Source organism: Rhineura floridana, chromosome 1, assembly GCF_030035675.1.
Source record: "Rhineura floridana isolate rRhiFlo1 chromosome 1, rRhiFlo1.hap2, whole genome shotgun sequence".
NCBI lineage: Eukaryota > Metazoa > Chordata > Lepidosauria > Squamata > Rhineuridae > Rhineura > Rhineura floridana.
In genome coordinates, this window is record NC_084480.1 from 415,580 (window position 1) to 437,993 (window position 22,414).

The window sequence follows — 22,414 nt, forward strand, 5'->3', positions numbered from 1 at the left end:
TCTGCCACCATCTTGGTTGATGGCAGCGACGTGCGAGCCCAGTGCACAGGGCATTCACAGAAAGAGAGAAGAGGTAGGTGTGGTGGTCCCCCATGGTCTGTAGGGGGGTGCTGGGAGCAGGGGTCCCGGGACAGGCTGTTGCCCAAGGGCCCAGTCACACCTAGAGCTGGCCCTGGGTATAACCTTTATTTTTACAATTGCCTTTAGTGTATTTAGCCTAGCCGCGATAATGGACTGGATGAGAGCTAACAAACTGAAGCTCAATCCTGACAAGACTGAGACGCTGTTGGTGGGTGCCTTCTCGACCCAGGTGGTGGATGTTCAACCTGTTCTGGATGGGGTTACACTCCCCCTGAAGGAACAGGTCCGTAGCTTGGGGGTTCTTTTTGATCCATTCCTGTCTCTTGAGGCTCAAGTGGCCTCGGTGGCATGGAATGCGTTCTACCATCTTCGGCTGGTAGCCCAGCTACGCCCCTATCTGGATAATGTTGACCTCGCCTCAGTCGTTCATGCTCTGGTAACCTCGAGATTGGACTACTGCAATGCACTCTACGTGGGGCTGCCTTTGAAGACGATTCGGAAACTACAGCTAGTGCAAAACTCAGCAGCTAGACTGCTGATGAGGACCAGACGGTCAGCACATATAACACCTGTCTTGGCGCGTTTGCACTGGCTATCTATTTGTTTCCGGGACAGATTCAAAGTGCTAGTTTTGACTTATAAAGCCTTACACGGTGCGGGACCACAATACCTTGCGGAACGCCTCTCTCGCTATGAACCTACCCGCTCACTACGTTCAACATCTAAGGCCCTCCTCCGAGTCCCGTCCCATGCGGAAGCTCGGAGGGCTGTTACTAGATCTAGGGCCTTTTCAGTAGTGGCCCCAAAATTATGGAATAGTCTCCCCGATGAGGTGCGCCTGGCGCCTACTCTTCTATCTTTTCGGCGCCAGGTCAAACCCTTTTTATTCTCCCAGGCATTTTAATTGTGTTATGTTAGTTACTTTATTTCATGTTGTTAAATGCTTAAGTTGTCTGTTTTAGGGATTTTATCTGATTTTTACTGTATTGTATTTTATTCCTTGCTGTGAACCGCCCAGAGAGCCATTGGCTAAGGGCGGTATAGAAATGGAATGAAATAAATAAATAAAATAAATTTTGCGAAACTCTTTGTAATTCTTGTTGCATCCTCTGTGATTAAAGGCTGCAATTAGATTCCTCTGCTTAATCAGGGGAACCATGTAATATAGTCTTTTGGGACTGGATTACTTCAAAATGCAGGTGGAACTGTCACATGGTTGACAATTCTCCCATGTTACAAAATCCTTGCTTGTGGAATACTAGGAGAATTGTAATTCACTTTTGTCTCTATTGCTTTCTATGTGTAAGGAGGCTTTTTGTTGTTGTTGGTAGTAGTAGTAGTATTTTAAATGGGGGAGCATTCCATTTACAATTTATGGAGAGTCAGTGTGGTGTAGCGGTAAGAGTGTCAGACTGGGACCTGCGGGATGAGGGTTGAAATCCCCGCTCAACCCTGAAGCTCACTGGGTGATCTCAGGCCCATCACTGTCTCTCAGCCTAACCTACCTCACAGGGTTGTTTTGAGGATAAAACTGGAAGGGGGAGAGCCATGTGCCACCTTTAGCTCCTTGGAGAATATAAATGTATTGAATGAAAGAATGAATTTATCCACCTGAAATGTTACAGTTCCACTCCTAGCAAGACTAGTTCTGTCATTACTGTTTCCCCATAGTTGTGTCATTGACTATTCTTGTCTTTTAAAGTATTTTCTTTGCAGTCTTTGCCTTTTCACTCTCTTTCATGCATAAATGACTCTTTGCTGAACCCATGCCACATGTCTTGTTAAAGACTGGATGGATTCTTCAAAGCACATCAGAAAACATAACTGGATTAAAAACATCCATTTTCTTCTTGAAAGGCATAGAGCAGTGATTCCCAAGCTTTTTTCTCCACGGACCACTTGAAAATTGCAGAAGAATCTTGGCAGACCACTTAATTATTTTTCTGCTTATTGTAGCCATTGTAATTCCATAGAATTGAAATAATAATACAATAAAATACAAAATAAGACATAAAATCAATATGACTATTCATTGCAATGGATGTGCCACCTCCCATCTTCAATCACAAATCCACCTGAATGGAGCCCATGGGCTACAGTTTGGGAGTCAAAGGAGTACTAAAGAACGATAAGGAGATTGCAGAGAAGCTAAATGAATTCTTTGCATCTGTCTTCACAGTGGAAGACATAGGGCAGATCCCTGAACCTGAACTAACATTTGCAGGAAGGGATTCTGAGGAACTGAGACAAATAGTGGTAACGAGAGAGGAAGTTCTAAGCTTAATGGACAATATAAAAACTGACAAATCACCGGGCCCGGATGGCATCCACCCGAGAGTTCTCAAAGAACTCAAAGGTGAAATTGCTGATCTGCTAACTAAAATATGTAACTTGTCCCTCGGGTCCTCCTCCGTGCCTGAGGACTGGAAAGTGGCAAATGTAACGCCAATCTTCAAAAAGGGATCCAGAGGGGATCCCGGAAATTACAGGCCAGTTAGCTTAACTTCTGTCCCTGGAAAACTGGTAGAAAGTATTATTAAAGCTAGATTAACTAAGCACATAGAAGAACAAGCCTTGCTGAAACAGAGCCAGCATGGCTTCTGCAAGGGAAAGTCCTGTCTCAGTAACCTATTAGAATTCTTTGAGAGTGTCAACAAGCATATAGATAGAGGTGATCCAGTGGACATAGTGTACTTAGACTTTCAAAAAGCGTTTGACAAGGTACCTCACCAAAGGCTTCTGAGGAAGCTTAGCAGTCATGGAATAAGAGGAGAGGTCCTCTTGTGGATAAGGAATTGGTTAAGAAGCAGAAAGCAGAGAGTAGGAATCAACGGACAGTTCTCCCAATGGAGGGCTGTAGAAAGTGGAGTCCCTCAAGGATCGGTATTGGGACCTGTACTTTTCAACTTGTTCATTAATGACCTAGAATTAGGAGTGAACAGTGAAGTGGCCAAGTTTGCTGACGACACTAAATTGTTCAGGGTTGTTAAAACAAAAAGGGATTGCGAAGAGCTCCAAAAAGACCTCTCCAAACTGAGTGAATGGGCAGAAAAATGGCAAATGCAATTCAATATAAACAAGTGTAAAATTATGCATATTGGAGCAAAAAATCTGAATTTCACATATACGCTCATGGGGTCTGAACTGGCGGTGACCGACCAGGAGAGAGACCTCGGGGTTGTAGTGGACAGCACGATGAAAATGTCGACCCAGTGTGCGGCAGCTGTGAAAAAGGCAAATTCCATGCTAGCGATAATTAGGAAAGGTATTGAAAATAAAACAGCCGATATCATAATGCCGTTGTATAAATCTATGGTGCGGCCGCATTTGGAATACTGTGTACAGTTCTGGTCGCCTCATCTCAAAAAGGATATTATAGAGTTGGAAAAGGTTCAGAAGAGGGCAACCAGAATGATCAAGGGGATGGAGCGACTCCCTTACGAGGAAAGGTTGCAGCATTTGGGGCTTTTTAGTTTAGAGAAAAGGCGGGTCAGAGGAGACATGATAGAAGTGTATAAAATTATGCATGGCATTGAGAAAGTGGATAGAGGAAAGTTCTTCTCCCTCTCTTATAATACTAGAACTCGTGGACATTCAAAGAAGCTGAATGTTGGAAGATTCAGGACAGACAAAAGGAAGTACTTCTTTACTCAGCGCATAGGTAAACTATGGAATTTGCTCCCACAAGATGCAGTAATGGCCACCAGCTTGGATGGCTTTAAAAGAAGATTAGACAAATTCATGGAGGACAGGGCTATCAATGGCTCCTAGCCGTGATGGCTGTGCTGTGCCACCCTAGTCAGAGGCAGCATGCTTCTGAAAACCAGTTGCCGGAAGCCTCAGGAGGGGAGAGTGTTCTTGCACTCGGGTCCTGCTTGCGGGCTTCCCCCAGGCACCTGGTTGGCCACTGTGAGAACAGGATGCTGGACTAGATGGGCCACTGGCCTGATCCAGCAGGCTCTTCTTATGTTCTTATGTTCTAACCCCTGGATAGAGCAAGTCAAGCTCTATTTTAAACATGGTTCTTGTAGCTGAAGTAAGAGTTGACCATCATATATGACAAATGATGTGATGGGATTATGAGGAAGATGGAGGTCCAGATTGCAAATGCTTTATCTGTACATTGTGTATATTTATTTATTTATTTATTTTGTTACATTTATATACCGCCCTTAGCAAATAGCTCTCAATATGACAGCATTTTGTGAGAAAGAATTAAGATTAAAATGTATTTAATATTATGTTGGTCCTGTTTGAAATATATTTCCAATATAATCCTTTTAAAACTATATTTACTATATATACTGGGACTGTGCTGAATATACAGCCTTTTTATTTTTTACTCCATTTTATTCCAGCAGTACCTCTTCTTTCTCCTTCTTAATTTAATCACATTGGGTAGCCCAGCCAATCAATGAACCCATAGTGAATAGTATGACATTGTGGTGTTATGTGTGCAGCCAATCAGATTTAGCTGCAGGTAATGACACACTTGTTAAAAACACTGATTTCTCTGAAACTCAAGGGCACATCTTCACATCTTCTACTGCTCCCAAATCTGGGGCCTTCACCACTAGCTAACCACTAGCAACTTCTGAAACTTTGGCCTTCTTCTCTCCCTACTAGCTCATCTAGTCACTGAGGGCAGGTGAAGTCAGTTGAAAGTCAGAGGAATGCTTCTTAGATTAATTGGTCGAGTCTAGCGATATAATATTCACTAATAGGCAAAACAAACCCTTGCATTTTAAGAATGTACCTACAGCCAACACATATTTCTATCAAACTTTAAAAAGCAGGGAAATTGGACAGCTGTAGTGAATGCACCAGGGGAACAGGAGACCTGACCTCCTCTCTGAGAGATTGTATTGCCCTACAAATTTGTAAAAATGTAAACACAATTTGGGTTGGTCTTTCACAGTCCAATCCACTTTCTGTGTAGCTTGGAAGAATTTGGTAATGTGCCTCTGAGCATTTGGTGAGTGGTGACAACACCTGCAATCAGGACTAAATCTCCAAAGATGGAGAATTACATTTTTGGTATGTTTGATGGTGTTCTTGCTTCTTTCCCTCATTATTCATCCTAGAAATCTGTGTCAAATTTATTTTTTATTAAATGCAAAGCCTTTTTAGTGGTCAGTGTCATATGATGGGGCAGCTTTTAACCAGTGGGATACGGTTATCCCTGGATATAAACTATATCGGAAGGACAGGGAAGGACGTATTGGTGGCGGAGTCGCTCTATACGTGAAAGAAGGCATTGAATCCAGCAAGCTCGAAACCCCAAAAGAGGCAGACTCCTCCACAGAATCGTTGTGGGTGGTGATACCATGCCCCAGGAGGGACTTAATACTGGGAACGATCTATCGTCCCCCTGATCAAAATGCTCAGGGAGACCTTGAGATGAGATATGAAATTGAGGAAGCATCCAAACTAGGAAATGTGGTAGTAATGGGTGACTTCAACTACCCGGACATAGACTGGCTGCATATGTGTTCCAGTCATGACAAAGAAGCAAAGTTTCTAGATATTCTAAATGACTATTCCCTAGACCAGTTGGTCATGGAACCGACCAGAGGGACGGCAACCCTGGACTTAATCCTCAGTGGGGACCGGGACCTGGTGCAAGATGTAAGTGTTGTTGAACCGATTGGGAGCAGTGACCACAGTGCTATTAAATTAAACATACATGTAACTGGCCAATTGCCAAGAAAATCCAACACGGTCACATTTGACTTCAAAAGAGGAAACGCCTGGCGCCTACACTTAAACATAAGAACATAAGAACATAAGAAGAGTCTGCTGGATCAGGCCAGTGGCCCATCTAGTCCAGCATCCTGTTCTCACAGTGGCCAACCAGGTGCCTGGGGGAAGCCCGCAAGCAGGACCCGAGTGCAAGAACACTCTCCCCTCCTGAGGCTTCCGGCAACTGGTTTTCAGAAGCATGCTGCCTCTGACTAGGGTGGCACAGTACAGCCATCACGGCTAGTAGCCATTGATAGCCCTGTCCTCCATGAATTTGTCTAATCTTCTTTTAAAGACGTCCAAGCTGGTGGCCATTACTGCATCTTGTGGGAGCAAATTCCATAGTTTACCTATGCGCTGAGTAAAGAAGTACTTCCTTTGTCTGTCCTGAATCTTCCAACATTCAGCTTCTTTGAATGTCCACGAGTTCTAGTATTATGAGAGAGGGAGAAGAACTTTTCTCTATCCACTTTCTCAATGCCCTTTTTATGCTCCCAGGCATTTTAATTTTTTAATCTTCTTAACCTTTCTAATCTTTTAATCTGTATTCTCTTTAATTTGTGCTGTATTTCGTTTTTGTCGTGTTTTCTGTTGTTTGTTTGTACATGTTTCTGTGATTTTTTTTTACTATGATATATTGTATTTTACCTTGTTTGTTCACCGCCCTGAGAGCTATTTTGCTAAGGGTGGTATATAAATTGAAATAATAAATAATAAATAAATAAACAGGGCCGGTATATCAGAGGTCCAAGGATTGAGACTTCCAAATTGTTGTTGTTGTTATGTGCCTTCAAGTCGACTATGACTTATGGCGACCCTATGAATCAGCGACCTCCAAGAGCATCTGTCATGAACCACTCTGCTCAGATCTTGTAAGTTCAGGTCTGTGGCTTCCTTTATGGAATCCATCCATCTCTTGTTTGGCCCTCTTTTTCTACTCCCTTCTGTTTTTCCCAGCATTATTGTCTTTTCTAGTGAATCCTGTCTTCTCATTATGTGTCCAAAGTATGATAACCTTAGTTTCAACATTTTAGCTTCAAGTGATAGTTCTGGTTTAATTTGATCTAACACCCAATTATTTGTCTTTTTAGCAGTCCATGGTATGCGCAAAGCTCTCCTCCAGCACCACATTTCAAATGAGTTGATTTTTCTCTTATCTGGTTTTTCACTGTCCAACTTTCACATCCATACATACAGATTGGGAATACCATGGTCTGAATGATCCTGACTTTGGTGTTCAGTGGTACATCTTTGCATTTGAGGATCTTTTCTAGTTCTCTCACAGCTGCCCTCCCCAGTCCTAGCCTTCTTCTGATTTCTTTACTATTGTCTCCATTTTGGTTAATGCCTGTGCCGAGGTATTGATAATCCTTGACAAGTTCAATGTCTTCATTGTCAACTGTAAAGTTACATAAATCTTCTGTTGTCATTACTTTAGTCTTCTTGATGTTCAGCTGTAGTCCTGCTTTTGTGCTTTCCTCTTTAACTTTCATCAGCATTTGTTTCAAATCATTACTGGTTTCTGCTAAGAGTATGGTATCATCTGCATATCTTAAATTATTGATGTTTCTCCCTCCAATTTTCACACCTCCTTCATCTTGGTCCAATCCCGCTTTCCGTATGATATGTTCTGCCTACAGATTAAACAAACAGGGTGATAAAATACAACCCTGTCTCACACCCTTTCCAGTGGGGAACCAATCAGTTTCTCCATATTCTGTCCTTACAGTCGCCTCTTGTCCAGAGTATAGGTTGCGCATCAGGACAATCAGATGCTGTGGCACCCCCATTTCTTTTAATGCATTCCATAGTTTTTCATGATCTACACAGTCAAAGGCTTTGCTGTAGTCTATAAAGCACAGGGTGACTTTCTTCTGAAATTCCTTGCTCCGTTCCATTATCCAACGTATGTTTGCAATATGATCTCTGGTGCCTCTTCCCTTTCTAAATCCAGCTTGGACGTCTGGCATTTCTCGCTCCATATATGGTAAGAGCCTTTGTTGTAGAATCTTGAGCATTACCTTACTTGCATGGGATATTAAGGCAATAGTTTGGTAATTACTGCATTCTCTGGGATCCCCTTTCTTTGGAAGTGGGATATATATTGAACGCTTCCAGTCTGTGGGCCATTGTTTAGTTTTCCATATTTCTTGACAAATTCTTGTCAAAATTTGGACAGATTCAGTCTCAGTAGCTTGTAGCAACTCTATTGGTATGCTGTCTATTCCTGGTGATTTGTTTCTTCCAAGAATTTTAAGAGCGGCTTTCACCTCACATTCTAAAATTTCTGGTTCTTCATCATATGGTTCCTCCATGAATGAATCTGTCATCCTGTCATCTCATTTCAAAACACACAACCAAATTCTGTCTCGAACGTTATTATTATATAAAAAAGGACCCACTATACCAGGGATGGCGCACCTGCGACTCCCCAGATGTTGCTGAACTACAGCCCCCACCATCCCTGAGCACAGGCCATGTTGTCAGGGACTAATGGGACATGGAGTCCAACAACATCTGGAGGGCCCCAGCCTTGTATTATACCAAGCAAGGGAACCTTTGGCCCTCCAGATGTTGCTAAAGTACAACTCCCATCATCTCTGACCATTGGCCATGTTTGCTAGGGTTGATGGGAGTTGTAGTTCAGCAACACCTGGAGTGCAAAGGCCTCTCCACCTTCTGCATTATTGCAAAGGATTTAAATGACATCAGCAGTTGCTGCATTCAACATCCTCACAAATTTAGGTATGTGACCTTTTCCCCTCCGGTTTGGGCTCCATACTTTGTTCTACAGTTTCTCCCGCACTTGCATCTTCCGGGCTGTGGCTTTCGGTGGCGTTTCCCAGTTTCAGAAACTGCCAGATACAGACAGGGAGGTCTTTCGTGGAGCTGGGGGCAAAACTGATGGACATATTTGGGAAATGGCTGACAAGTGCAAAAGCTCAGTCTGTGGAGGAGGTGAAAAACATGATATTGGATCAATTATACCATCAGTTACCACCAGAAATAAGGCTCCTGGTCAAAGACCGTTCCCCTACATCGGTGCAGGAGGCCGCAGAGATGGCGGATCACTTCGCCTCCAACAGAACTGGCTGGGTGGGGAAAACATCAAGAGAGTTTAAACCCAGACCATATAGTGCTGGCAGAAGGGATGTGGTACCACAGCGAGTGAGTCCTCCATTAAAATCTGAAGGGCACAGGACACCCCAGAGTGGATCTGTGTACCCTAAAAGTGAGGAGAAATTATGCTACAAATGTGGTAGACCAGGGCACCTACGTTTTCAATGTGAGGTTGCCAACCCCATTAGTAATCCTGCTCAGAGAAGGACAGTGAAAACAGAGCCCAAGGCTTTAGAAACAGCAAAAAAGGTTCAGTTCTGCCAGATAAACTGGACAGAAGTAACAGACCTTGATTCAAGTCTGAGAGAGGAAGTGAGTGTACAAGGGGCAAATTATTGGGCATTGCTTGATACTGGTGCCGCTCAGACATTACTGAGGCCAGATTTAATAAAATCTGAGGTAATATTACCTCAGGAAACTGTGACTATCCAAGGAGTGAGAGGTCAACCAGAAAGTTTGCCTGTGGCCCTGGTGGATATGACTTGGAGAGGCCGAGAGGGCCGATATAAAGTAGGCATTAATGCCCAGCAACAAGAACCAGTAATACTGGGAAGGGATGTAATGGGCGCCCAAGGAAAGATCTATGTAGTGACCAGACAGCAAATTGGCAGAGAAAAAGAAGCCATATTAAGGGGGGCTGAAACAAACAGGGTGGAATCTGTTAACCAGCCTCAGGTCACCATAGCAACCACTAGCTGGCCTGCTGAGGGAGACAAACGGTATCAAGTGGTCTCTGGGGAAGAAGCAGATCAATTCAGGGAAGAGCTGCATAAAGATATAAGTTTGAAGCAGATAAAGGAACAAGTCCTGACCCAACAGATTCCTTTCACTGACAAACTGAGGAATCAAGTTGTGTGTGAGAATGGGATTTTATATAGACTGTGGATGCCTGCTGAGAGAAAGGATAAATGTGAACCAGTGAAGCAATTGATAGTACCTAGCAAATAGAGAACGAGATTGCTAGAGGTAGCCCACGATTTCCCATGTGCAGGACATCTGGGAATAAAAAAGACCAAGAGGAGATTGGCTGCACATTATTATTGGCCAAATATCTCCAAGGATGTAAAACAACATTGTCTATCTTGTGGAATATGCCAAAAGGTGGGAAAGAGTGGAGTAAAGACCAAGGCACCCTTAAAGCCCCTTCCTATAATTGGACAACCCTTTTATAGAGTGGGAATAGATTTGGTGGGCCCTTTTTCCAAACCCACAAGGCATGGCAAGAAATATCTAGTGGTGGTGGTGGATTTTGCCACCAGGTACCCAGACGCAGAAGCACTGAGATCTGTAGAAGCCCCTGTAGTGGCAGAGGCTTTATTAAAAATCTTTATGAGGCTGGGTTTCCCTCATGAAGTGCTGACAGATCAAGGCAGTGTATTCATGGGAGAAGTGATGCAATGTATGTGGAAATGTTGTGGTCTAAAACATCTAAAGACCACTACTTACCATCCCGCCACTAATGGGCTAACTGAGAGATTCAATGGAATTTTGAAGGGCATGATAAGAAGCTATGTTCAAGATCACCCACAAGACTGGGATGAACGTTTGGGATGCTTCTTATTTGCATACAGAGAAGTCCCTCAGGAGTCAACAGGCTTCTCACCCTTTGAACTAATGTTTACTAGAAAAGTGAGGGGACCTTTGGAACTGCTAAAAAATTCATGGGAAGAAACTCTGGGAGAGTACAAAACTTCTGTAGTAGATTTTGTATTGGAATTCCGCAATAAATTAACATCAATTATGGAAGTAGTGAAAGAGAATTTGAGTCATGCACAGGAGAAGCAAAGTTACTGGTATGACAGAACAGCCAGAGAACGTGTGTATGATGTGGGAGATATGGTTATGGCGTTCATACCCAGGAAACATGACAAATTACAGGCTAACTGGGAAGGACCATATACCATCAGAGAAAGGCTTGACACAGTGACATATGTAATCACCACAGACCAATTAAACAAAAGCAAAGTGGTTCATGTAAATATGTTAAAGCCTTACCATACCAGGGATGCAAAGGTGTTACAAGTTACCTTATTCCCTGAGGGAAGTGGGCCTGAACTTCCAGATTTGGTACAGGAAAGCAAAGACAAAGGAGGGGTAGATCAAGTGGAATGGTCAGAGGAGGTAGAGGAGGAAGTAAAAGAAGAGATTCTGAGAGTTTTGAAAACCTATAGGAATCTCTTTAGCAACAAACCTGGCCGAACCAGTATAGTTATACATTCCATTGATACTGGAGATCATGCCCCAATCAGATCTGTTCCGTACCGTGTGAATGGGAAAGTTTTGAATGAGATCAAAAAGGAGGTGGAAGATATGCTGGAATTAGGAGTGATCAGGGAATCCATCAGTCCCTGGGCCTCAAGTATTGTCCTGGTTCCGAAAAAAGATGGAACGATCAGGTTTTGCATTGATTATCGGCTAATCAATAAAATTACTGTCCCAGATGCGTATCCTATGCCTAGGGTAGACGCTATGTTAGAGTTATTGGGGGCAGCAACCATTATCTCTACACTAGATCTCTGTAAAACTGCCTTCAGTACACCAGATGGGTTATATGAGTTTGTGACCTTACCCATGGGACTAAGGAACTCACCAAGTTCATTTCAGAGGCTAATCAATACTGTGTTGCGAGGCATGTCAGATTTTGCAGTGGCCTATATCGATGACGTGGCCATTTTTAGCAAGTCGGTGCCTGAGCATGTCCAACACCTGACAACAGTATTGGAGGCCTTAAGAAAAGCAGGCCTCACAATAAAAGCTAAGAAATGCCAGTTTGGACTAAAGGAAGTAATCTATTTAGGACATAAGGTGGGGAGTGGGAAAATCACCCCCTTATGGAGCAAGGTGGAGGCAATACAAGCGTGGCCGATCCCCTTAACCAAAAAACAAGTAAGGGCATTTCTGGGTGTGGCTGGATTCTATGCCTCTGTGTAAGATTTGTGCAAGCAAATGGGGATAAAAGTGAATGAATTAATCCTTTGTAGGAGGGTCTAGGCATGCCCAAGATTGTAGCTGTTTTAGTCGGTCGAAATTGTACCATTGAGTTATTGTTTTGTATCATTTCTCTATCTCAGTAGGTTTGATACCTTTGGGAAACATTTTTCACATGTGCTAGACCACTGTGCGCTTGTGCCATGGAAGACCCTGAGCACTGTAGAGAATTTGGAGTGAGGTTCTAGGACCGAGAAAGTCAACGTGGGGCCCTCGTGATGTAGCTGTACTCCAACTCCCATCATCCCTGATCGTTGGCTGGGGCTGCTGGGAGTTGGAATCCAACCACATTATTACCTCTGGACATGGGCAGAGAAACTTTTCCCTGTTGAGGGTGTTTATGCACACACGCTCTTTGCTATGAGATTATGCATGGCATGGAGAAAGTGGACAGAGGAAAGTTTCCCCCCCTCCTTCTCTCATAACACTAGAACTCAGGGACATGCAAGGAAGCTGAATGGTGGGAGATTCGGGCCAGAGAAAGGAAGAAGTTCTTCACATGAGTGTAGTTAAACTATGGAAATCGCTGGTGCCGTCCCTTCCACGTTCATTCAGGGTTTAGCCCTTAAGCCCTTAAGACTGGAAGGCCTTTGGAGCATAACAAACCTGACACTTTTTGTATGATACAATGTTGATTACCATGGTGAGTTGAATTTTGGATTGTGGTTCCGCTTTTTAAAAAAATATATATATTGCTAGCCCCCATGGACTTTCCTAAGAGGAAGGATGGGATAAATAATAGTACTAAATAATCATAGTAATGCCCAAGCGCTACTCTGCCACAACCATCATCATAATCAAATGTCTAGTGTGAAAGAAGCACCCTGCAAACCGGAAATCCCAGTAAGGCGGCACCTACCCTGTGGAATTCCCTACCCTCAAATACTAGACAGGCACCACCTTTCGGCGCCTATTGAAGAACTTCCTCTTTCAACAACTCTTTTAAGTTGAGACCTTGTCCCAGTCTGCTTCTGTGTTGGAATTGCTTTTTAATATGTTTTTAAACCTTTTTTAAAAACATGTTTAACCTTTTTTTTTTGAAGATGTCTTCAAAGCTTTTTTAAAACAGTTTATTACAAATAAAAGAGCTTTCCAAACCCATGAGATCCTTCTAAGGTGTTTATTGGTGTGTATGGAGGCAAGGAGAATCTTCAGTTACATTCCTTTTTTGACAGCAGTGCAGGTGAGACAGGCACAGGAGCTCTGAGGGAGCAAAATGTTGGCAACTCAAATACACAGGAGGGAGCCAGCCCAGCTTCTCCAGTTTCTAGATTCACTTCCCCTCAGCGCCTCCCCCTCCTCCTGGGCTCCTTCCCTCCATTCGTCCCCCCCCCCGTCTCAGCCACCATGTCCTTTTGTGACGTCACAGGCAGTCCCTTGCCCACAGTAACAGCACAACCTCCCTCGGCCTGACAATGGTAAGGACACCTCAGCAGTGATGTATTCATTTATTATTGAAATATTTCTAGCCTCATGTATAGCTATGGGTTCATCATGTATACTGACACCAGGGAGGGGCACACCATAACGCTCTGGGATTTGATCTCCCATTAGCTGTTTTTGAATAAAGCAAGGGACTCCACAGGAGATGAATGCAAAAAACATTTTATTTAGAACTAAAAGCTGGCTTCTTTCAGCCTTGCAGTCCTCTTTGTTGCTCTCACAGGTGGTCTCTTCCAAAACCTCACCAGCTTCAGAGACATCCCTGGAAGGAAAGAAACACAGACAATGAGGGGGATGGCAACTATCCAGCAGCCTCACCCAGGCACCTCCGCCAGCATCCGCCTTGGCAACTTCATCCCATAGCTTCCACCTGCCAACATTCACTGGTGTCATTTAGTCATGGTATATCCACCGGTTTGTCACATTCACACACTTACACCCACCCAACCCCTTTACCGCATCCGAAACTCCACTCACACACACACACGGCCAGCCAGCGACAACATCCGCCCCTTTCTCGCCCCTCCCCATCCATTCACATTCGTTCCCCGGCTTCAACCCACAACTATTGACCGTCAAACAGCATAACGTGGATCTTTTGGGGCATTTGGAAGCCCTTGGCTGTGGGCTGTGGAATGAAATAAATAAAATAAATAATCCATTCACTTTTCTCCACAAACATCCGCCTGCTTCAGCCTTGCGGCATCCGCCAGCTTCCAAATGTGAAATCCACTGCTTCCATACCAGAGCTTGGAAAAGTTACTTTTTTGAACTACAACTCCCATCAGCCCAATCCAGTGGCCATGCTGGCTTGGGCTGATGAGAGTTGTAGTTTTAAAAAGTAACTTTTCCAAGCTCTGTTCCATACACACTGCCAGCTTCCACTAGGTCCATGGCTAGACATCAACCAGCTTCAGATGTGAGTAGCAGCCACCTTCAAGCCGTGATCCCGCTCAGCAAGTAAACTTGCCTCATTATCGCTCCATGATGGCATCTCACAGCCAGATGATCATCTCCTTCCATCTGCCAATTCGCCTTCTCCAAGTGGGAATCCAAGTAGGTAGTTTGTCCCCCCGTTCAGAGCGCTGGGGATCCTGTGTAGGTTGAGATGTTCGAGAAGGATTAACCACCAAAGGGAAGGGAGGAGCTACGTTTTTAAAATGGTGCACAATGAATAGTCCAATATCCGCCAGAAGTGGTTTTAAAGAATAAAACCGCTGTGCGATCTCCTTATTAATGAAAGTTATTATTACGCCAGTAGTGGGATAATTGCTATGAAGAAAGAAGAGGTTGCTTATGTCAGAGGCAGTGAAGTGAGTTGATGCAATAGACTTTAAAAACTCGCAAAACTGATGTTTGTCGGGATAACATCCACGTCTCCTTGGAAAATTGGGAAAATTTAGCAGGACAACTTCATTTTGTTCCATCACTAAGTTCATGCAGCTCTTAGATAGATCAGTTTCTATCACCTTTTGGGAAGAAGGTTTCATGACTAGCATTTGAAGAGGTTTATTTCTTGTAGGCAATCTCTCCTCGGCCTTTGCACAAGATAAATGTTCTTGAACGTTAAGAATACTGGGAGGAGAGGTACTTTTTTTTGAATCAGTTGCAGAGTTTGGAGCGTTTACTGTTCTCGAGACAGAGTGGGCTGGCTTGCTGGAGGGCAAGGAGGAAGAGGCGTTAAGGAAGTTAAACTTTGTCCGACTGGGATGCTTGCCATTCTTCATAGGTTTCTTTAATTTCCTCTCTTCTTTCTTGTGTCTCTTGGGTTTCTTTGGCTGAGATGTCTGAGTAGTCATGTTGGTAAGCTTTAGATGATCCTCCTTATTTACTTTCGTTATAGCTGTACTTGTAGTAGAGGCTAGAGATGAGATGTTATTTGACAGAAGAGCTTTGGCTGTTGTTATTAGGGTCTTGAGGAGAGCTTTGGTCTCCTTGAAGAAAGATTTCATTAGATTAAGTTCTCCAAGTGAAAGACCAGGCCATGCTTTTCATTCGGTTCACTTGGCCCACCTATATATATCCACTCAACGGCCATGTGCTTCTGTGATGCCACAGGCAGTCCACAGCCTGTGGCAACAGCTGGGGAGGCCTCATGATAATCTCTTCATACCTCACAATTAGGGTTGCCAGGTCTCCGGTTTTCTGCCGGAGTTTTCGGCAAAAGGGGGCCATCTCCGGCCTCCGGCCATAGTTTGTTTGAAGCCGTTGATCTCCGGCTTTTCAGTGTCTCCCTCAGGCACGCATGCGTGATTGACTGGCCGCCTTCCCGCCCTTTGTCATTGAGGGAGGGAGTACTAGAGAGACAGGAAGTGAGCAAAGTGTAGCCACCGCCCCTGGAGCAAGAAGGCCTCGTCGGAGGAGGCCGGCCCAGCTTGTTGGTAGCTAGGCCTTTGCTTGGGAGTCGTCGCGCCGGGGAAACAGGCTTGGTAGGCCCGAGAGAGAGAGGGGGGGGGGGGCAGGCAACTGAGCTGTGGAGTGAGCAGATTCAGCCCCACTACACCTTCTGCTATTGCAAACAAATACCCCCTGCCTGGGTCATTGCTACCACTCTTTATGGACTCCATAACTGAAAGTAAACTGAGCTGCTAGAGCCATGAGGAGGGGGAATTGGCAGGTGAGAGGTAAGTTTAAAGATTCCTCTCTCCTTTCCAACATTTGCATTGTTAACCAGCCTGGGATGGGGTGAAACAGAAATATTCCAGATAAAGTAAAATAACATGCCAGTTCTCCCCTGCTTTCACTTTACATTATTTTGGCTACCACAGGTTTGGGAACCTGCATTTGCTAAAATAATATGTAGTCCCTTCTGTCCTTAGGCTGAAATTCTGTGCACACACAAGCTTAATTACTATTAAACTCAGCCCTTACTTACAAGTAAATAAGAACATAAGAACATAAGAAGAGCCTGCTGGATCAGGCCAGTGGCCCATCTAGTCCAGCATCCTGTTCTCACAGTGGCCAACCAGGTGCCTGGGGGAAGCCCGCAAGCAGGACCCGAGTGCAAGAACACTCTCCCCTCCTGAGGCTTCCGGCAACTGGTTTTCAGAAGCATGCTGCCTCTGACTAGGGTGGCACAGCACAGCCATCATGGCTAGTAGCCATTGATAGCCCTGTCCTCCATGAATTTGTCTAATCTTCTTTTAAAGCCATCCAAGCTGGTGGCCATTACTGCATCTTGTGGGAGCAAATTCCATAGTTTAACTATGCGCTGAGTAAAGAAGTACTTCCTTTTGTCTGTCCTGAATCTTCCAACATTCAGCTTCTTTGAATGTCCACGAGTTCTAGTATTATGAGAGAGGGAGAAGAACTTTTCTCTATCCACTTTCTCAATGCCATGCATAATTTTCTACACTTCTATCATGTCTCCTCTGACCCGCCTTTTCTCTAAACTAAAAAGCCCCAAATGCTGCAACCTTTCCTCGTAAGGGATTCGCTCCATCCCCTTGATCATTCTGGTTGCCCTCTTCTGAACCTTTTCCAACTCTATAATATCCTTTTTGAGATGAGGCGACCAGAACTGTACACAGTATTCCAAATGCGGCCGCACCATAGATTTATACAACGGCATTATGATATCGGCTGTTTTATTTTCAATACCTTTCCTAATTATCGCTAGCATGGAATTTGCCTTTTTCACAGCTGCCGCACACTGGGTCGACATTTTCATCGTGCTGTCCACTACAACCCCGAGGTCTCTCTCCTGGTCGGTCACCGCCAGTTCAGACCCCATGAGCGTATATGTGAAATTCAGATTTTTTGCTCCAATATGCATAATTTTACACTTGTTTATATTGAATTGCATTTGCCATTTTTCCGCCCATTCACTCAGTTTGGAGAGGTCTTTTTGGAGCTCTTCGCAATCCCTTTTTGTTTTAACAACCCTGAACAATTTAGTGTCGTCAGCAAACTTGGCCACTTCACTGCTCACTCCTAATTCTAGGTCATTAATGAACAAGTTGAAAAGTACAGGTCCCAATACCAATCCTTGAGGGACTCCACTTTCTACAGCCCTCCATTGGAAGAACTGTCAGTTGATTCCTACTCTCTGCTTTCTGCTTCTTAACCAATTCCTTATCCACAAGAGGACCTCTCCTCTTATTCCATGACTGCTAAGCTTCCTCAGAAGCCTTTGAAGATCGGCCAGGCCCTTGTGGCTACAACTCCGCGCCTGACCCAACGGGGCGTCCCGGGGTTGCGCAACCTCTAGGGCAGGCGCTATAAGAGGTGGGCAGGCGGTGCGCAGCAGGCTCGTCGCGGCGGGGCACGGAAAGCGCCTCTCCTCCTCGGCTCCCTCGAGGCGCCGGCGGCAAAGACGGTGCAGCGAGTGGTCTCTCTCGGCGGCGCCGCCCTGGCGGTGCTGGGCGTCCTCCTCTTGTCCCCCGCCGCGTCTCTCGCTCCGGCTGTCTCTGAAAAAGGCGAGCTCCCGGCGAAGGTACGGCCAGGCAGCGGCTGCCGACGGATGGTCCGCGCTGAAGAAAGAGCCGCGCCTCCCGCGACACAGGAGGGTCCCAGGCCACGCCGGGGGCGCGGACGCGCGCGCGAGAGGGGGGGGGCTTCTGTCGCGGTGGCGTGGGTCTGCATGAGCTCGGGCTCGCTCCTCCCCTGCAAAATGGGCAGCAGCCCCAGCAGCAGGAGCGCTTCCCTGGCGGAGCCGGCGACAGGCTGGGAGGGCTGCTTCCTCGGGCGCTACGGCGGGGGGGGGGCGGCTCCTACTTGACCGCAGTGTCGGCCTCCGCGAACGCCATCCGAGGGTCCCCCCTCCAGGGCGGCCAGCACCTCGCCAGCGACGGGGCCCAGCCCACCTTCGGCTTCACTGTCCACTGGACGTTCTCAGGCAAGCGGGGCGGCGGCGACACCCGGCACTGTCCCGGCCGCGGAGCTGCAGGACTGCAGGCGGGCGGCAGAAGCCTCGGGGCGCCGCGGGGTCACAGACGGGGGGTGGGGGAGGGATGCGTCGGAGCAGCTCCGGGGCTGGGAAGGGGAGGGCGGGGCCCGCAGCCAGCCTAGCAGCGCCAAAGGAGTGGGGGAGCAGGAAAGATCTGCCATAAATATATTTATTTTATAAAAATTTAGGGGAGTCAGAAGAATGTTAGAGGGGCGCCATGGGAGCCCAGCCCAGAGGAGCAGCAGCGCTTGGCCGGCAGGCTTGGCCTGGGAAAACGGAATTCAGCCCCCTCCCCGGAGCGTCACTGTGGCTGGGAACGGACTGCCGATCCCATCCAGAGACTCCCTGAAGAGGCCGCGGGTGGGGAGGCGGCCCCGGGCTCCACGCTGACCCCTTCTGGCCTCTGGCTGAGCGCCTCTTTCTCCCCGCGCAGACTCCACCACCGCCTTCGTGGGCCAGTGCTTCCTGGATGAGAAGGGCGCTGAAACCCTGGAGACGATGTGGCTCCTGCGGGAGCAGGTGGCGACGCAGGCCCAAGGCTGGAAAGCCACCAGGTGAGCGAGAGGGCTGAGCTGAGCTTGTGGTGGTAAGCGGAGAGTAACAGCGGTCTGAAATGCGAGTGTGCCAGCGTGTGTGTGCGTTTACCTAAGAAAGCAGGCTTCTTACCCTGCGTCAGCATCACTGAGACTTGAGACTTAGTAAAATAAGAAAAGCTCCTTTACAGTATTTATAGAAATACATAGTAGATAGAAAGGCCTGCCTAGTTCTAACTAATTAAGCTGGGGGCGCAATCCCCAGGCGTGGGAGTTGACCATGGCTAGGAGAGAGAGAGCAGAGACAAAGGTGTCTCCTCTCTCAAGCTTCCCTAAAGACATAACAGTCTAGCGACAGAAGGAAGTCAGTCAGAGCATCACAGGTAAAGGTAGGCAAGCCTAGCCATCTGGAGGACCCTAACTCTATCTCCCTTCTGGAACAGAAACAAAAGAACAAAACAGGAGATGCTCTTGCCCCACTTCCAACAGAGCTGCGTGCCGCCCCTCCTGCTGGCAGCCCCCCCCCCCCGACTGGCAAGGCCAAAGAGGCGGGCGCCCTTCCCTCCTCCTGTGAAAATCAGGTCCTTTCCCTTTAAAAAGTAGCTCTGTCCAGGCTGTCCGAGACCAGCACTAAAGCCCTCACCCTGCAATGAACTGGCACTCAGAAGTTTGTCTCGTGGCTTACGTTGGGCGGGGCAGCAGTCCTAGACTCTGATTTCCCAGGAGAGGAGATCAGGCTGCCAGGATGACAACAGACCTGCCACCACAACCAGGGCATTCACAGGCCCACCTAGGTGTCCGAGTTCTATTGAGTTGCATAGCTTAGCGGAGAGTATTGAGTATAGCTTATGTGTGTGTGTTTGAATCTTTGCTAAGATTCTACCTTCCCTGCAAATTAGTCAGACAGAGACTTTAAGCTGTAAAATAAGAAACAACTACTTTATTCTGGAAGTACATGCTTGATAGGAAAGAGTTCTATATCTAGCTAACTGGCTATGCTGGAGCGTATGCACATTTATTTATGTCCTTTGCATGTGGGGTGATCCACGTATAGTCTACCTAGAAAAATCCTGGTGGGAGGGGCAGGGTGGGGTATACATTTATTTATTTATTTATTTAATAAAACACACAATTGAAAAATGCAAAAAGGGTGTAAACAATGGCAGGCACCCCCTTCCCTACCAACCCGGAATGCCACTAGCGCTACCCATCCATCAGGGACTGTGCTGGAAACAGCACCCACCTGCCCCTCAGACATGGAGGGCCTGAGCCCCCTGACCTTTTGACCGCAATGAACACCAAGCGAAGGAAGGCTACTCCCCACACAATCCAACACCCATAGCACTCCCTGCTTGGGGTGCCAGGCTGCAGATAGCATGCCTGGCCCTCCTAGGACCCAGTTCCCAAGACCCACACAGGGAGGGAAAGTGTCCAGGCCAGGACGCAACAAGGGGAGTGCAAGGCACACACTGGCAGCGGCAGTAGCAGCAGCCCCCAGGGGGACTCTCCTGTAGGCCTGGGCGGGAGTTTGAACCCCATTGGTTGTAGGGAGAAGGCAAATATTCCCCACTTACCTTTCACATGATTGGCATTTTGAGACCTCCTGGCCTCCCCCCTCCAAAAAAACCCCATCACCACCCTGTCAGGGATAAAAGAGGGTGATCTCCCTAGACACAGACTGACACTACAAAGCTGCAGACTCCATAGAGTCCTTTCTTATGGACATTCCTCCTCACCCCACCCCAAACCTCAACACCCAGTTATGGGAGTCAGGAGCACGGGGGCTGCAGGTGGAGCAGTGCTGCTGCAACCACCAATCTCCCTCCCTCAGGTAGGCTTGTGGGTTTATCCAGCCGCAGCCCAGCTGCCCGCAGCATGCATGCAAGTGGGAGGGGCAGCTGATGTGATGGCAGGTGGCCACAGGCAGAAACTGCAGCTGGTCCTGGCCATTGACTCAGAAGCCAATGAAATCAGTGAAATACACCTTAGGTGTGCCTCTGAGGTTCCCTCTCTCATTTTTTCCTTGCAGGGTTGGCAGCAATGTCTTCATACGTGTCAAGTAAAAAGGAACCCAGGATCTGCTTTTGCCACTTGTGTAGGACCAGCTAAAAAGTGCTCCCTTTCCCCTGGCATCCTCACTTCACTTGCAGCAGCACCTTTCCAGCAGCACCACTGTTCTGCCTTCAGTCTTTTATGCCGGAGGGCTTTGGCCATATCCACCACTATCATGTAGCACCCTCCCTCCCCCATTGGCCATGGGTGAATGTGGCCCTCAGGTCAAAAAGGGTTCACCCCCCATCTAATCCAAAAGAGGCTTAGATTTGTTGAATTCTATGAAGGGTCTAAGAGTTTCACACTGCAAAGTCAACTGTGGCTGATATTGGTAGGTTTTGTTCTATGTGCTAGTTATGGGCATTTTCAAAATTCTCTGCATATCACCCAGACAACTGTTTCATAGGGTGATTTTTAAAAAAATAAATGAGCTTTCCCAAGAGGAACTTATTGAAGTCAGTTAAATTATTTTCAAGGCCATGCTGACATTAACGTACAAGAGAGAAGTCTCAGAAAGGGCCCAAAGAAGAAAATTATGCTGTTTGTTGTTTTGTTTGATTGTTGATCAAGAGGTTCTTAGGGCAGCTTACAAAAAGTTAAAATTAAAAAGAAACTAATTAAAAGAAAAACACTAAAAGCAAACCCCCCCACAATGGAATCTGCAGGTCCCACTGCAGGTAAGGGGTCTCTCTCTTTCTGGTTTCCTGTCCCACTGCAGGTAAGGGGTCTCTCTCTCTCTTTCTGGTTTCCTGTCCCACTGCAGGTAAGGGGTCTCTCTCTCTCTCTCTCTCTGGTTTCCTGTCCCACTGCAGGTAAGGGGTCTCTCTCTATCTCTCTCTGGTTTCCTGTCCCACTGCAGGTAAGGGGTCTCTCTCTCTCTCTCTCTCTCTCTCTGGTTTCCTGTCCCACTGCAGGTAAGGGGTCTCTCTCTATCTCTCTCTGGTTTCCTGTCCCACTGCAGGTAAGGGGTCTCTCTCTCTCTCTCTCTCTGGTTTCCTGTCCCACTGCAGGTAAGGGGTCTCTCTCTCTCTCTCTCTCTGTGCGCGACGCTGCCCCAGCCACAGCCTACCAGCAACCCGGCCGCTAACCGCCTCCTGCAACCGAGAGGCCTTCTTACCCCGGAGCCAATTCGCCTCCTCTGCAAATGACAAGGTGCTCTCGTCGTCAAGCGAACGCCCGGCGCTACTGCTGGGGGGGGGGCTGCAGGGGCGGCGATGGAGCGGGCAGGGGCTGCTGCTCGGGGGGGGGGCTACAGCGGCGGCGGCAACTACGGCGGTGCCTCACGTCTCTCTAGTCCAGTCCCTGCCTCAATCAGAAACGGTGGGAAGGCGGCCAGCCACAGCCTTCACGCATGCGTGGCTGAGGGAGAGGCTCAAAAGCCGGAGATCCATGTCTTCAAACCAATTATGGCCAGAGGCCGGAGACGGCCCCTGGAGTCCAGTGTGAGGCACATGTCTTCTGTCCACCAATCACATGAGCAGAAGACTTCCTCTTCCTCTCGCCCCTAGTAACGTCCAAATATAACATCAGAAACGTTACAGTTACTGCTAAAAAGTAGGGAAATTGC

General features: G+C 46.8%; 1 protein-coding gene across 1 annotated transcript in view; it reads left to right on the plus strand.

Annotated features, from left to right (window-relative positions):
• The window catches only part of LOC133375596 (uncharacterized), a 50,188-nt gene extending 28,895 nt beyond the window's left edge, over positions 1-21,293 (plus strand). Inside the window, exons 2-5 of the mRNA XM_061607339.1 lie at positions 17,585-17,809; positions 17,853-18,211; positions 18,696-18,816; positions 20,825-21,293. Coding sequence (XP_061463323.1) covers positions 17,585-17,809; positions 17,853-18,211; positions 18,696-18,816; positions 20,825-20,858 — 739 coding nt within the window. The 3' untranslated portion in view covers positions 20,859-21,293. The remainder of the gene's footprint in view (positions 1-17,584; positions 17,810-17,852; positions 18,212-18,695; positions 18,817-20,824) is intronic.
• The last annotated feature ends 1,121 nt before the right edge of the window (positions 21,294-22,414 follow it).